General features: G+C 45.6%; 1 protein-coding gene across 1 annotated transcript in view; it reads left to right on the top strand.

Annotated features, from left to right (window-relative positions):
• LOC147101467 (proto-oncogene Wnt-3) overlaps positions 1 to 13,269 on the top strand; it is a 73,405-nt gene extending 60,136 nt beyond the window's left edge. Inside the window, exon 4 of the mRNA XM_085966606.1 lies at positions 10,596 to 13,269. Within this exon, the coding sequence (XP_085822732.1) occupies positions 10,596 to 11,075 (480 nt within the window). The 3' untranslated portion in view covers positions 11,076 to 13,269. The remainder of the gene's footprint in view (positions 1 to 10,595) is intronic.
• The last annotated feature ends 1,498 nt before the right edge of the window (positions 13,270 to 14,767 follow it).

Below are 14,767 nucleotides of genomic sequence, written 5' to 3'. Positions count from 1 at the left end.
TCTGGAATTCCCTCCCTAAACCTCTCTGCCTCTCTTACCTCTCTCTCCTCCTTTAAGACGCTCCTTGAAACCTACCTACATTACAACAGTGACTACACTTCAAAAAAGGACATAATTGGCTGTAAAGTGCTTTGGGATGTTTGCTGGTTGTGAAAGGCGCTATATAAATGCAAGTCTTTCTTTTTTGCCTCTTTCCTGTCCTAATATCTCCTCATGTGGCTCGACGTCAAATGTCGTCTGCTAACACTCCTGTGAAGTGTCTTGGGACATTTTACTACATTAAAGGCACTATATAAATGCACATTTTTTTTACATCACCTCCTCCAACCCTCTATTTCCCTACCTTTGCCTCATCATTGCTGGCAGGGTCTTCTGCTCCCTGTGTCCTACTGGCTGGAAATCCCATGGTAAACCCATTCCCACCATTCCGTCCTCCTTTGAAAACCCGTCTCTTTGAACAAGCTTTTGGTTGTCCCCTCTCCAAACCTCTGTTTTCCTGGTTTAGCATCCACTCTCCATACGCCTATTCTGCGAAGCACCCTGCACCATTCCGATTGGGGTGCTGCACTGTCAGAGGTGCTGTCTTTTGGATGAGATGTCAAATCAAGGCCCCATCTCCCCTCTCAGGTGGGTGTTAAAGATCCCATGGCACTATTTTGAAGAAGAGCAGGGGAGTTCGTCCCAGTTTCCTGACCATTATTTATCCTTCAACCAACATCATTAAAACAGATTATCTGGTCGTTACCTGATTGCTGTTTGTGGGAGCTTGCTGTGCGCAAATTGGCTGCCGCATTTCCTACATTACAACAGTGACTACACTTCAAAATTATCAAAATCCACGACAAGGCCTTGGACAATGTGGACCACTTTCCATACCTCGGGAGCCTACTGTCAACAAGGGCAGACGTCGACGACAAAGTCCAACACCGCCTTCAGTGTGCCAGTGCAACCTTTGGTCGCCTGAGGAAGAGAGTGTTTGAAAACCAGGACCTCAAACCCGGCACTAAGCTCATGGTCTACAGAGCAGCAGTGATACCTGCTCTGCTGTATGCCTCAGAGACATGGACCATATACAGCAGGCACCTCAAAGCACTGGAGAGGTACCACCAACGCTGCCTCCGCAAGATCCTGCAAATCCATTGGCAGAATAGGCGTACCAACATCAGTGTTCTCGCTCAGGCCAACATCCCCAGCATCGAAGCTTTGACCACGCTCAATCAGCTCCGATGGATGGGTCACATTGTCTGCATGCCCGATACGAGGCTCCCAGAACAAGCACTCTACTCAGAGCTCCGGCACGGCAAGAGAGCCCCAGGTGGGCAGAGGAAACTCTTCAAGGACACCCACAAAGACTCCTTGAAAAAGTGTAACATCCCCATCGACACCTGGGAATCCCTGGCCCAAGACCGCACAAAGTGGAGGAGAAGCATCCGGGAAGGCGCCGAACACCTCGAGTCTCTTCGCCGGGAGCAAGCGGAAGCCAAGCGCAGGCAGCGCAAGGAGCGCACATCAACCCAAGCACCCCACCCACCCGCCCCTTCAACCACCGTCTGCCCCACCTGTGACAGAGTCTGTAGGTCCCGCATTGGACTCATCAGTCACCTGAGAACTCATTTTTAATGTGGAAGCAAGTCATCCTCGGTTCCGAGGAACTGCCTAAGAAGAAGACACTTCAAAAGTACTTTATTGACTGTAAAGCACTTTGGGATGTTCTGAGGCCATGAAAGGCGCTATATAAATGCAAGTCTTTTTTCTTTTTGAACATCTTGTCGCAATGCCCTAATGGTAACATAGAAGCCCAATCAGACAAGTTGCACTGGGTTTATTTCAGGTACCACTCAAAGGGGGAGAAATTCCCCTCGAGGGCCGTTTGGGATGCTAAGTGAAAAATGTTTGGAAAGTTAGCACCAGGCGCTAACCTTTTCAAACATTTGTTAAATTCCCTCCTTTTGCTCCAAGAGGGAAGTGGAGCATTAAATCCAGCGCAAGAGGCGGGGAATATCCCGATCCGGGGCGAGGTGCTCAGCAGCGCCACGTGTGGCCTCACGTAGCGCTGCCACGACGCAGGGCCACCGGGGAGCGGGAGTGTCGCGTGATCACTCAAGCAGCGCGCCGGGCTGAGCGATCACGGCACAGACTCCACAACCGGTGGCCAAAAATAAATACTTTTTAAAAATCGGCTTTTTTTTTTTGGCCGGTCACCCACCGCGCCTTTAAGTTGCGCCCCATGAGCGGCCGGCCTCATTGTTTGCAACCCCTGCAGCAGTCAGTAACATCGGCTGACGCTACTGCGGGGCGCGAGGGGGAATTTTTCTCCCGAGGCGTTACCGGGGCACCGCGCCCGGAGATGACGTCGTGATCTCCGGGTGCAGAAGATCAGGGTGATTGATACCTGGTAGCGCCACCGCTAACCCCTCGCGGAATTTCACAGGTGGCGCAGTTATCGCCTCGGGGGTGGGGGGGGGGGGGTGACTAGCCATTTGCGTCCGGTTCGCACCACCCACCTGAGGAGCAAACGAGGGGAATTTTGCCCCCTAAGTGTTAGAATGTGCCGGTAACAGATATATTTCAGTCAGGAGCTATACGATCTGTTGTCTCAGCACCTCGGGACACTTGCTGTTAGTTGTTTATCCTGTGCAATTTAACCACAAAAATTGGAGTCAAAACATAGCTAACACAAATTGACAGTTATGACTTAAACAATGAGCATGAGAAATGTAATTGTTTGATTCAAATAACAATTTCTGTAGAATATGAGGGTGTTAGCTAGGCTGTGTTCACCTTTATAAAGGTCACAGCTGGTGCGACGCTACAGGTTATCAGTGCAGCAACATGTATGAAATATTAAATGGGATCAATAAGGTGACTCCAGATTATTCCTTCACAATGCACCAGGCAAATAGAAAATTGAAATTAATTTAAGGTTAGAACGGACATCAGAAAAAATAATTACTGGAAGAGTTAGAAATGTTCAGAATAATTCTTCTGAGCAAAGTAATCGAGGCCAATACACTGAGAGTGAGCACATTATAGTGACCTATATATAGTGAGTATAGAGGTCTATACTCATTGGAGTGTAGACGAATGAGAGGTGATCTTATTGAAACATAAGATTCTGAGGGGGCTTGACAGGGTAGATGCTGAGAGGATGTTTCCCCTCGTGGGGGAATCTAGAACTAGGGGGCATAGTTTCAGGATAAGGGGTCGCCCATTTAAAACGGAGATGAGGAGGAATTTCTTCTCTCAGAGGGTCGTGAATTTTTGGAATTCTCTACCCCAGAGAGCTGTGGAGGCGGAGTCATTGAATATATTCAAGGCGGAGATAGACAGATATTTGAAAAACAGGGGAATCAAGGTTTATGGGGAGCGGGCAGGAAAGTGGAGTTGAGGCCAAGATCAGATCAGCCTTGATCTTATTGAATGGGAGAGCAGGCTCGAGGGGCCGAATGGCCTACTTCTTACCTCCTATTTCTTACGTTCTTATGTTCTTATTAGATGGAAGAGTTAATGGTCCTAGAGGAATGAGCTCCGATGGGCTGAATGGTTTTTCTCTTTCCTGACCTATCTTACACAAGTCATTGCAACGGGTATTTATTTGTTTCATCACACCCATGAGCTGGTGCTGCAGCTGTAGTTATCAAGCCTACCAGGAATGAAAGTAGCACTTGCATTAGTCGTGGAATTGCACAATTGTGGTGTGTTCTTCTGTTCATACTCAGACAGTAAGTCAACAGCGTCTCACCTAACTGCAACAACCCTTCAGAGTCTTGGCAAGTGAGGAGTCCCCAGGGCTCAAAGGTGAAGGCCCGAGATTGCATTAGATTCTGGGTCCTTTTTGAACTTCAGAGGGATCAGTCTGGCACTACCTCTGGTGAAAGAGGTGCCACTCACAGCAATTCAAACCAGGAGGATCCAAGATTCAGTCCCTGGTCTGTGTCGAGTGACCTCAACCAGTGGTCAGAGGATAGCGACTGGCCTCGCTCCACCTGGGTTCAGGAGGGTGAAAATTCAGCCAAGGTTCCTGGTCCTGATCAGTATCCACTGATCCCTATTGGAAAGAGTATGGCCGGAATTTCCCGGGGTGGTAGCGGGCGCGATCGGTGGCGGGTTGGGTGGGAAAATTGTTATTTTTGACAGCGGGTCGGGAACCCGCTGTCCTCTCGCTCCCACGCGCCTTTCCCCTGGCGCGTCTGTCATCGCGGAGCCGACCCGACCAGCAGCGGCGGGCGACCCAATGGAAATGATTATCAGGCGGTTAACAGGCACTTAAGAGCCTTTTTTCACTTTCCCTGCACAGCCACGGCATTCCCGCAGCTCGGAAACCATGTCTGTCAACCTGAGGCGGGAGTTCCGTGGCCTTTGCTCCAGCTGATTACTTGACAGCGTCAAATGTACAGTAAAAGCTCCCGCCTGACAGAGGATCACTTTCCTCAGGCAGAAGCTGTTGCTCAGTCCATTTCCAGCACAGATTCTGCAGGCTGCAAGTGTTTCCAGCAAAGTCTCCATCCAGGGTCACCTCATTGGAAGAACTCTCTCACCATTGACAGAATGCTTCTGTTATCTGTACTTCACCTGCCGTCTATTCCATCAACATGGGTGCCCTTTATACTGTCTCACCTTGGTCCTCAGAACCTGACCACAATGAGCCCCAACACCAGCAGTACCCATCCTGACTTAGCACTTTCAGGAGAGAAAGAGTACAGCCCTTATACCTTACATACTAGTTCTTCTTCATCACCCTTCCTGCAACTCATTTAAAAATGCCATTTTATGGTGTCAGCCGTGGCTCAGTGGATAGCACTCTCGCCGCTGAGTCAGAAGGTTATGGATTCAAGTCACATTCCAGGGATTTAAGCACATAATCTAGGCTAACACTTCAGTGCAGTACTGAGGGAGTGCTGCACTGTCAGAGGTGCTGTCTTTCAGATGAGATGTTAGGATGCATCACAGCCAACCCTAATCTTGTCCCCACCAATGTCCACACACATGCACTTTTCAACAGGCCCCGTCTGCTCTCTCAGGTGGATGTAAAAGATCCCACGGCACTATTTCAAAGAAGAGCTGAGGAGTTCTCCCCGGGGCCAATATTTATCCCTCAACCAACATCACTAAAAACAGATTATCTGGTCATTATCACATTGCTGTTTGTGGGAGCTTGCTGTGCACAAATTTGCTGCTGCATTTCCTACATTACAACAGTGACTCCACTTCTGAAGTACTTCGTTGGCTGTAAAGCGCTTTGGGACGTCCTGAGGTCGTGAAAGGCGCTATATAAATGCAAGTCTTTCTTTTTGAACATCTATATTATATTATATTTTCAAATGCTGTTTCGGCATCGTGATCACACTCTTGGCTCGCATCCAACTTGTACCCCTCAATTCCCTCCTGACTCAGACCTCAGGAAGCATGTTTGCACACAGCCACTCAACAGAATGGGTGCCTCTGTCAGCAACCTCGTCAATGTGTGTGTGCTGGAGGTGGGGCTGTTCTGATGGAAGAAAGCACCAATTATTGTAAACATAACACTGCGTTTCACTTCTCGCCTTCACATTCAAACAGATTATGGAGTTCCTTGCTTCATCTTCAACAAAGGAACCGTTTTGAGCGCTGAAACCATAAATCTGTCTGTATCTCTAATTTCCAAAAGAGAAATGCAAATATTCAACACTCTGTAACGGTGACTGTTCATTATCTTGTCTGTCACTGGAAAGCAGGAGGAGAGGAGACAGCAGTAAATCCCATCCTCCACAACCTATCATGGCTACATTAGCAGCAGCCCCAAGACACAGGGAAGGAAAGACTCCCGGGGGTGTTTTACAAGCATTGCTGCTCGATATCATGCCTGTACACTTGCATCTGTCTATGTGGTATCAATATGAAGAAATTCCTGGCAATGACTTGATATCTGCACATTGGCCCTTCCTGCTCCTTTCATGAAGAAAGAAGAAATATAGCGCCTTTCACAACATCAAGACGTTCCAAAGCACTTTACAGCCAATGAAGTACTTTTTTTTAAAGTGCACTGACTGTTGTAATGTAGGAAACGCGAGAACCAATTTGCGCACAGCAAGCTCCCACAAACAGCAATGTGATACTGACCAGATAACCTGCTTTGTAGTAATGTTGGTTGAGGTATAAACATTGGCCAGGTCACTGGGGAGAACTTGAGAGAGCAGATGGGGCCTCAGTTTCACATCTCATCTGAAAGACGGCACACTCCGACAGCGCAGTGCCCCCTCAGTACTGCACTGGGGTGCCAACTAGATTCTGTGGCTCACGCCTCTGGAGTGGGCCTGTGAACCCACAGCCCACTGACTCAGAGGTGAGTGCGCTACCAACTGAGCCACGGTTAACACCTAATCATAGACACTAATCTTGATCCATTATGTGCAAATTTGATTATAGGCAATACGTTGCCTCTACTAACGTATTACATGAAGCAAGATTCCGTTCTTGTATAAAGCCCTTTAATGTATGTTCTTTATAAACAAGTTTAAAAAGTACTTTATTTCTACATCTTTTCTGAAAATTTAATCTTTGCAATCTATGTGTGTTTATGTCAGAATAGGTTATTTTTCAGCCATTTGGATTTCCGGTGTTACTCACTTGATTTGCTCTGGTATCATGTCGATTTTGTTCATTACTGCTGGCATGGCATCCTGATCTGCATAACCACCTCAGGCTGGTGCATTGTCAGTCATTTTAGGAACAGAAACAAGAAGCCCAATGATATTCTGTGCTTTCTTACATTTTTGTAAGAAAAGGCCATTCAGCTCATCTAGCCCCTATTTAAGAAAGGAAGGAGACAGAAAGCAGGCAACTATCGACCAGTTAGCCTAACATCTGTCATTGGGAAAATGCTGGAGTCCATCATTAAGGAAGTAGTAGCAGGACATTTAGAAAATCATAATATAGTCAAGCAGAGTCAGCATGGTTTTATGAAAGGGAAATCATGTTTGACAAATTTGCTGGAATTCTTTTGAGGATGTAACGAGCAGGGTGGATAAAGGGGAACCAGTAGATGTTGTGTATTTGGATTTCCAGAATATGCGATTAGGTGCCACACAAGATAAGAACTCACGGGGTTGGAGGTAATATATTAGCATGGATAGAGGATTGGCTAACTAACAGAAAACAGCGAGTTGGGATAAATGGGTCATTTTCAGGTTGGCAAACTGTAACTAGTGGGGTGCCGCAAGGATCAGTGCTGGGGCCTCAACTATTTACAATCTATATTAATGACTTGGATGAAGGGACTGAGTGTAATGTAGCCAAATTTGCTGATGATACAAAGATAGGTGGGAAAACTAATTGTGTGGAGGACGCAAAGAATCTCCAAAGGGATATAGATAGGCTAAGTGAGCGGGCAAAAATCTGGCAGATGGAGTTTAATATGGGAAAATGCGAGGTTATCCACTTTGGTAGGAAAAATAAAAAAGTAAATTATTTAAATGGGGAGAGATTACAAAATGCTGAGGTACAGAGGGATCTGGGGGTCCTTGTACATGAATCACAAAAAGTTAGCATGCAGGTACAGCAAGTAATTAGGAAGGCAAATGGAATGTTGGCCTTTATTGCAAAGGGAATGGAGTATAAAAGTGGGGAAGTCCTGTTACAACTGTACAGGGCGTTGGTGAGACCACAGCTGGAGTACTGCGTACAGTTTTGGTCTCCTTATTTAAGGAAGGATATACTTGCATTGGGGGCAGTTCAGTGAAGTTTCATGAGGTTGATTCCTGAGATGAAGGGGTTGTCTTATGAAGAAAGGTTGAGCAGGTTGGGCCTATACTCATTGGAGTTTAGAAGAATGAGAGGGGATCTTATTGAAACATATAAGATTCTGAAGGAGCTTGACAGGGTAGATGCAGGGAGGATGTTTCCCCTCGTGGGGGAACCTAAAACTAGGGGGCATAATTTCAGAATAAGGGGGCACCCTTTTAAATCGGAAATGAGGAGGAATTTCTTCTCTCAGAGGGTCGTGAATCTTTGGAATTCTCTTCCCCACAGAGCTGTGGAGGCTGGGTCATTGAATATATTTAAGGTGGAGATAGACAGATTTTTGAAAGGTAAGGGAGTCAAGGGTTATGGGGAGCAGGCAGGGAAGTGGAGTCGAGGCCAAGATCAGATCAGCCATGATCTTATTGAATGGCGGAGCAGGCTCGAGGGGCCGAATGACCGACTCCTGTTCATACGTTTTATGTTCTTATGTAGCCCATCCCTTCCATCATGGATTTACATGTTGCCACGGACCCAATTTCATGGGAAGCCCTTGTTGGATTGGCGCTTGTAGTTGTACCGGTGAAAATGTCACTCTCAGACATATTGGCCCATATTGGTCTCCTATGTGATACCACAAAGAATCTTACAGCACAGAAGGAAGCCATTCGGCCCATCGTGCCTGTGCCGGCTCTGTGAAAGAGCTATCCAATTTAACCCCTGCTCTTCCCCATATAATTCACTGGTAGCCTGTTAGCTTTATGCATAATGTGTAAAATATTCCATCCCTGTTTCTTTTGAAAGCTGCTTCCTTTGCACTTCAGACGCCAGACTTCAGTTGCTTTGTCGGAGCCATGATGTCACAAGGCCATTATTGTCTAGTACTGATGGCTTCTTGGGCAGTCATGAACTCGCCCTAATGTGACACTGGCCATTCTTGGGTATGGTAAACAAAGGAAAAAAGGTGGCTTTTACATATTGCACAAAAGAGTTGCTGAAATGCAGAGGCTCATAGTATTCACATTAGTCTATGTAGTTATTTCCAGTTAAACGAAAGCACAATTTGCCAAAGAAATCCTTGCTCGTATCAATAATTTTCCTTTTCCAATTATACTTTCATACAGTCAATGGCCTCGGGTTGGAGGAGAAACACCAAGACGGACTTGTTGGGCTGAGAAGCCTGCTTCCAGTGGTGTCAGTTCTATGTGATCCTATGGAGAATGTTGTATTCTCAAGTATTGTTGGCCTTTTCCAGAATCCATGCATGTAATTGCTCAGCTGAAAAAAGGTTATCCATTCTGGTCTCATGCAGTAAGGGCTTCAGTCTAAGACAGGAGGGCATGGGCCAAGGAGCTCTTGAATTTATCTGCTGCGGTTGAGTGAAGATTGGCAGTGCCAGGCGCGCTGATGGTTCGACTGCCATACAAAAATGAGGCATTCCATCTCGGGGAGGGGCAACTGGCACATCTTCCATTGTTCACATTGTGCTCCTGTTTGGCTGGGTATGAAGTTGCACTGTTGGAGGCCATAATATATCAGAAGAGCTATTTGTCACCTGCCTGTGATCTTTCATCTATCACTGTATCATGTCATCCAGTGTCCCTCATGCAAGTCATTGGTTGGGATTGTGGCCCAAGGAGAAAGTTACTGGGTACTGTTGGCCTAATACTGAACTAGAGCATCCCATTCTTTGGTATGTCCCTGCTTTATGGGGCAGTTATGTCGGAAGCTAGATAGCATAGGACCCTTATAAGATTTAGCAGGGTATTTTGGTTTGCGGGTCGGAACATAGCTGAAATGCTAAATGGATACTTGGCATCTTTGGCATGGTGCCAAAAGAATATATTAAAAAATATATAGTAGTTGATATCCTATGTACATGGAGAGCGGGGTTATAGGGTGGGCGATAATTGGACCAGGATGCGTAGACATAATTAAGTCACCATTTTAAAGTCACATATTCCGTACTTATTTTTATATAATACTTTGATTTGGTATTATTATATATAGTTGAGTGACAAAATTTACTGCAATCTGGGAAGTAGAGGAGCCTCTCTGCTGGGGGCCACAGCTCTGAGAAACTACAGTGCCCCCAGTGGCAGGATGATGCAATTACAGCATATAAAGTTTACATAGGCAGGCAGGTTCCATTATAAATGTGGATAAAGGAATTTATAATGGAAAAGTTGACACAAATGCATGACAGAAATTTATCTACAAGTAAGGTTTTATAGACAGGAAATGTGCACAGATGTAATATATCACAGATAAGTTGATATTAAAGATTTTTTCACGTAAGAAATGTACATAAGAACATAAGACGTAGGAGCAGGAGTAGGTCATTTGGCCCCTCGAGCCTGCTCTGCCATTCAATAAGATCATGGCTGATCTGATCTTGGCCTCGACTCCGCTTCCCTGCCCGCTCCCCATAACCCTTGACTCCCTTACCTTTCAAAAATCTGTCTATCTGCACCTTAAATATATTCAGTGACCCAGCCTCCACAGCTCTCTGGGGAAGAGAATTCCAAAGATTCACGACCCTCTGAGAGAAGGAATTCCTCCTAATTTCCGATTTAAAAGGGTGCCCCCTTATTCTGAAATTATGCCCCCGAGTTCTCGATTCCCCCACGAGGGGAAACATCCTCTCTGCATCTACCCTGTCAAGCACCTTCAGAATCTTATATGGTTCAATAAGATCACCTCTCATTTTTCTAAACTCCAATGAGTATAGACCCAACCTGCTCAACCTTTCTTCATAAGACAACCCCTTCATCTCAGGAATCAACCTCGTTCTCCAGAATCAACCTCGTCAGATATATCAAGACAATACTGTACTGTCCTAACTAGTGTTCGCTAATTGTGTTTCTTGATTGTTGCAGTCAATCCTGGATCACATGCACCTGAAATGCAAGTGTCATGGTTTGTCGGGGAGCTGCGAGGTGAAGACCTGCTGGTGGGCGCAGCCAGATTTCCGGGTCATCGGGGACTATCTGAAGGACAAATACGACAGCGCGTCTGAGATGGTGGTGGAGAAGCACCGAGAGTCCCGCGGCTGGGTGGAGACCCTCCGCGCCAAGTATGAGCTCTTTAAGCCCCCGACCGAGCGAGACCTCGTCTATTATGAAAACTCGCCAAACTTTTGCGAGCCAAACCCCGAAACGGGCTCCTTTGGGACCAGGGACAGGATCTGCAACGTCACCTCTCACGGCATTGACGGCTGCGACTTGCTCTGCTGCGGGCGTGGACATAACACCAGGACGGAGAAACGCAAGGAGAAATGTCACTGCATATTCCACTGGTGCTGCTACGTCAGCTGCCAGGAGTGCGTGCGAGTGTACGATGTACATACGTGCAAATAACAGGACACCCACACACACACAAAATAAGGTCACACAATCGGGAACCTTCCAGTCACAGTCGGGGCAAAACAAAACATTGCAGAAATGAATTCTGGGGAATGTAGTCTTTTCACCAATCGATTCAATTTCTCTTAGAAGCAAGTAGGGCTTTCCAGCTTAAAAAGAAACTTACTCTGAACCAAAAAGCACGTATGAGGAAAGAGAGAAGTCAAATTTATTATTTGATCCAAAAACTGGTATGTTGGGAATACTTGCTGTCAACTTGAAATTGCGGATTCACTTGTCATTTATTAAGGTGGATGAGGAAACGAGCAATAAAGTGCTAGTGCTTTTAAATTTCCATAATATCCCAAGTTGGTACAACAATTTTAGTTTTCCATCTCCCGCCCTATTCCCACCTTTCAATGTGGCCTGCCACTTTGCTGTAGCCAATACATTCAGTGATGTTGTGGGCATTCCCATAGTTGCAACAATTACGTATTGCTGAAGCTTGGCCCAATCAAAATGGCAACCTGCTCAATAGGCCGTGACAGATGGTGAGGGAATTGGGAGAACTATGGCTTCCCACACCCGGTGCTGTTCAATATTTGGATGGATCTCAAGTTGGATTGAGTTGCTTTATGTTACCCATCCGAGAACTGACAAACAAATGCAAAGCCCATTAGAATGTGATCTTCCCGGGGATTCAGACTTGCCATCGGGACAGAGGTGAAAGAAAGGAAGGGGCCAAGGGGCTGCTCCACGAAGGACAAAATCATCACACAAGTGAACTGAGCCACCATACAAAGCACTGGTGATTATAAATGACATCTACATTGAGGTAAATATATACACAAGTAAATTCAGGAATTTCTGGAGACTCTAGGCACAAGGGTATATAAAGGATGGAGACTCTAGGCACAAGGGTATATAAAGGATGCTGGTGCCGATGTGTGGCTTTGCATTTCTACATTAAAGACATTTTTAGAAAAGTCTCTTGAGACGACAGCTTCACAGAAGAGCTTTTATGTGAAGATTCCTTTACCTTTGAAACTGTCAAAGATATACTTGTCCAAACTGCAACAAACCACCCCAGAATGGCGAGTGTTTGAATTATTGGTTTCAAAGCTAATAATCCCGAGGACAGTACATCTTTAAGTCGGCTCCAATCTAGTTTAGGATTTGGTACTTTGAACCCTGAAGTAACTGTATTTCTGAATTTAAGTCCCTTCAAACTTGACAGTAAAGACTACAACCCCCAGAATCCTTTGCACACTGCAATATCCCACATGGCTTCGGTTGGCTCCAGATATAAGCTGAGATATTAACATTGTAATAACAGCCAGTCTTCCAGCTCTACGATTATTCCATCCCCAAGTCAAAAGATATCAGACAAGATCCTCATTAAAAAAAAACTTCCTAGTTCTTTAGGATGGTGACTGTATCACACACCACACCTGATCTAAGTATTAATACTGCCTGTACTTCTCACCTACCAGTCACACCTTTATCAAATGATTGAAAGTTGAGGTTTAAGTGGATCTGCTGGCCGTATGTGGACGTGACTTCTTCCTTACGGGGACTTTGCATCCACCACCTAGTGAAGAGTAATTCTACTTACATACAATGTGCTTTCTTTCTGTGAAAGAAAAAAAAAGATGGGATAAGATAAAGAAGCAAGGTGGGAATTCATTGTTGAGCCCCATGGATACCTTTCCCAGAATGGGCGAGTAGTTACTTCAAGTGATGGGCGTTGACATCCTGTGCTCTAAAAATTAATCAACAGTCTGCAACATTTATCGTAGCATTTTTCTACCTTGTAGCCTGGAATTACTAGCTCCAAGTTGAACCTGTATTGCAAGTTGCTATATCCAAAGTTTTGTACAAATTAGATGTTTGACCCTTTGATTTTATATTCTTAAAGCCTATGTTTTTATAATTATTTATTGCACAATGTGTATATATATGACTCAACTGAGATTATATATTTGCAGAAAGTGTCTTATCTGCTGTTTCTAGTTTATAAACTTGCCATGGTGGCTTGAAGGCAGTGTGAACTACATTTACTATCATGCTTCACAGCGCAGGACCCACAGTGAGCTCTATGGAAGCGGATGTTAAATGTATAATCTCTCCTGTCACTCAGTGTACATATTCTCCTCTTAGTATTAGAAATAGCTACCAACAAAGAAATAAAATTTATTCATGTAGTGTACTCTGGTGTGCTGTCCTTTCTTAGCTGCGAACTCGTACTCACTGATCCTGATTTTAAATCTTTATATTCCTCTTTCCGCCCTCCGCTCCTGCAGACGTTCACTCCCGCTGTCGTACGGTTCCTCGCCCGCTGGCTGCCCTTGCTGAAGATGCCATTCTTCACGTGTGAGGTAGGCAGTGAGTGTCAGCAGGCTAGTTGACTGCGGAAGATTAGTTGAGCCTAATCCCCTGCTCACCTGCTGTCCACGCGCAAATGTTCAACGTGTAGGAATTGGGAGCAGCCACCTTGACTGGGATCAGCTCACGTAGCGCTGTGGCTCACACTGCCAAGGCAGTATTTAATGCCCATCCCCACTTGCCCTGTGGGTATTAAGAGTCAACCAAGTAGCGTGGGATTGGATTCACAGGTAGACCAGACCAGGTAGGGGTGTCAGGTTCACGCCCCTGAAGGACATTAGTGAACCAGTTGGATTTTTATAAAAATTTCTAGTACTAGTCCATACATCCATCTATTGGAGCAACCGTGATTTTAACATCTGCAGGAAAAGACCAGCTGATCCATCAAGCCTGCCCCACTCTCCTGATGCCTGGAGCATCATGACTAGACATGTAATTTCCTGGGTGAGGCAAACAAAACAGGAAAAAAAATACCTAGGCCAATAAGGGGAAAAAAAACCTCAGGAAAAGTCCTCTTGGGTGACCGAGATACTCGCCTCTAATTGCAGGTGGAGTCATGGATCTTGTTATCATAGCCATCAATGGCACATTGTCATTTACTGAAAGTTAGTATCCAATGGTTCGACTGTTCCTCAAGGTGGAAGTCGACTGTCAGATACTGCTGCAGCCCACAGCCAAGTCTGGCAAATTGGAGGATCAGACATCTCCGAGACTTGAACACACACACACACGGACTGCTCTTCCAGCAGGGGTCACTGGATAGCTTTTAGGAACTGAAATCCAGATGATTCCCTCCCCCCGACCCCTCAGCCCCTGCCACCCCTCACCAGCCAGGGTTGCTGAGGACAATTCTGCTCCCAAACTAAGTTCAGCCAGCTCAACACAAACTCAAGATATTAATCCTGGGGCCTTCTTGGCCAATACAGCTCAGTATCACCCTGTACTCATTGAGAAAGCTACGATTTATATCTTTAGTAAAAGACAACATGCATTGCTGGACAACTCGCCATACTAGGCCAGGGTAACAGGCTGTGGACCTTCGGACTTTAGACATCAGCTTTAAAATGAGAGCTGCTCACGAGTATCATTTTTTAGATGGAATTTAAAATAATGCAACATGGAGTGCCTGTAGGCCGGGAGGCTGAGCTATATATAATTTATCACAACTAAAATGGGTGCCAGATTGATTGTGTCTGATTCTGACTGAGCAGAACCAACTGCAATATTTTCCTTTGGCAGAACAGTTTGTGGAAAGATCCCACATTGCAGTTTTATGAAGTGTGGTTGGGAACATTACTTATATAAACCACTAATATACAGTA

Source organism: Somniosus microcephalus, chromosome 24 (assembly GCF_052327205.1).
Source record: "Somniosus microcephalus isolate GS21.2 chromosome 24, FLI_Smic_1.0, whole genome shotgun sequence".
Lineage (NCBI taxonomy): Eukaryota > Metazoa > Chordata > Chondrichthyes > Squaliformes > Somniosidae > Somniosus > Somniosus microcephalus.
The sequence above is the reverse complement of the archived record's forward strand: the minus strand, read 5'-3'. Positions and strand labels throughout refer to the sequence as shown.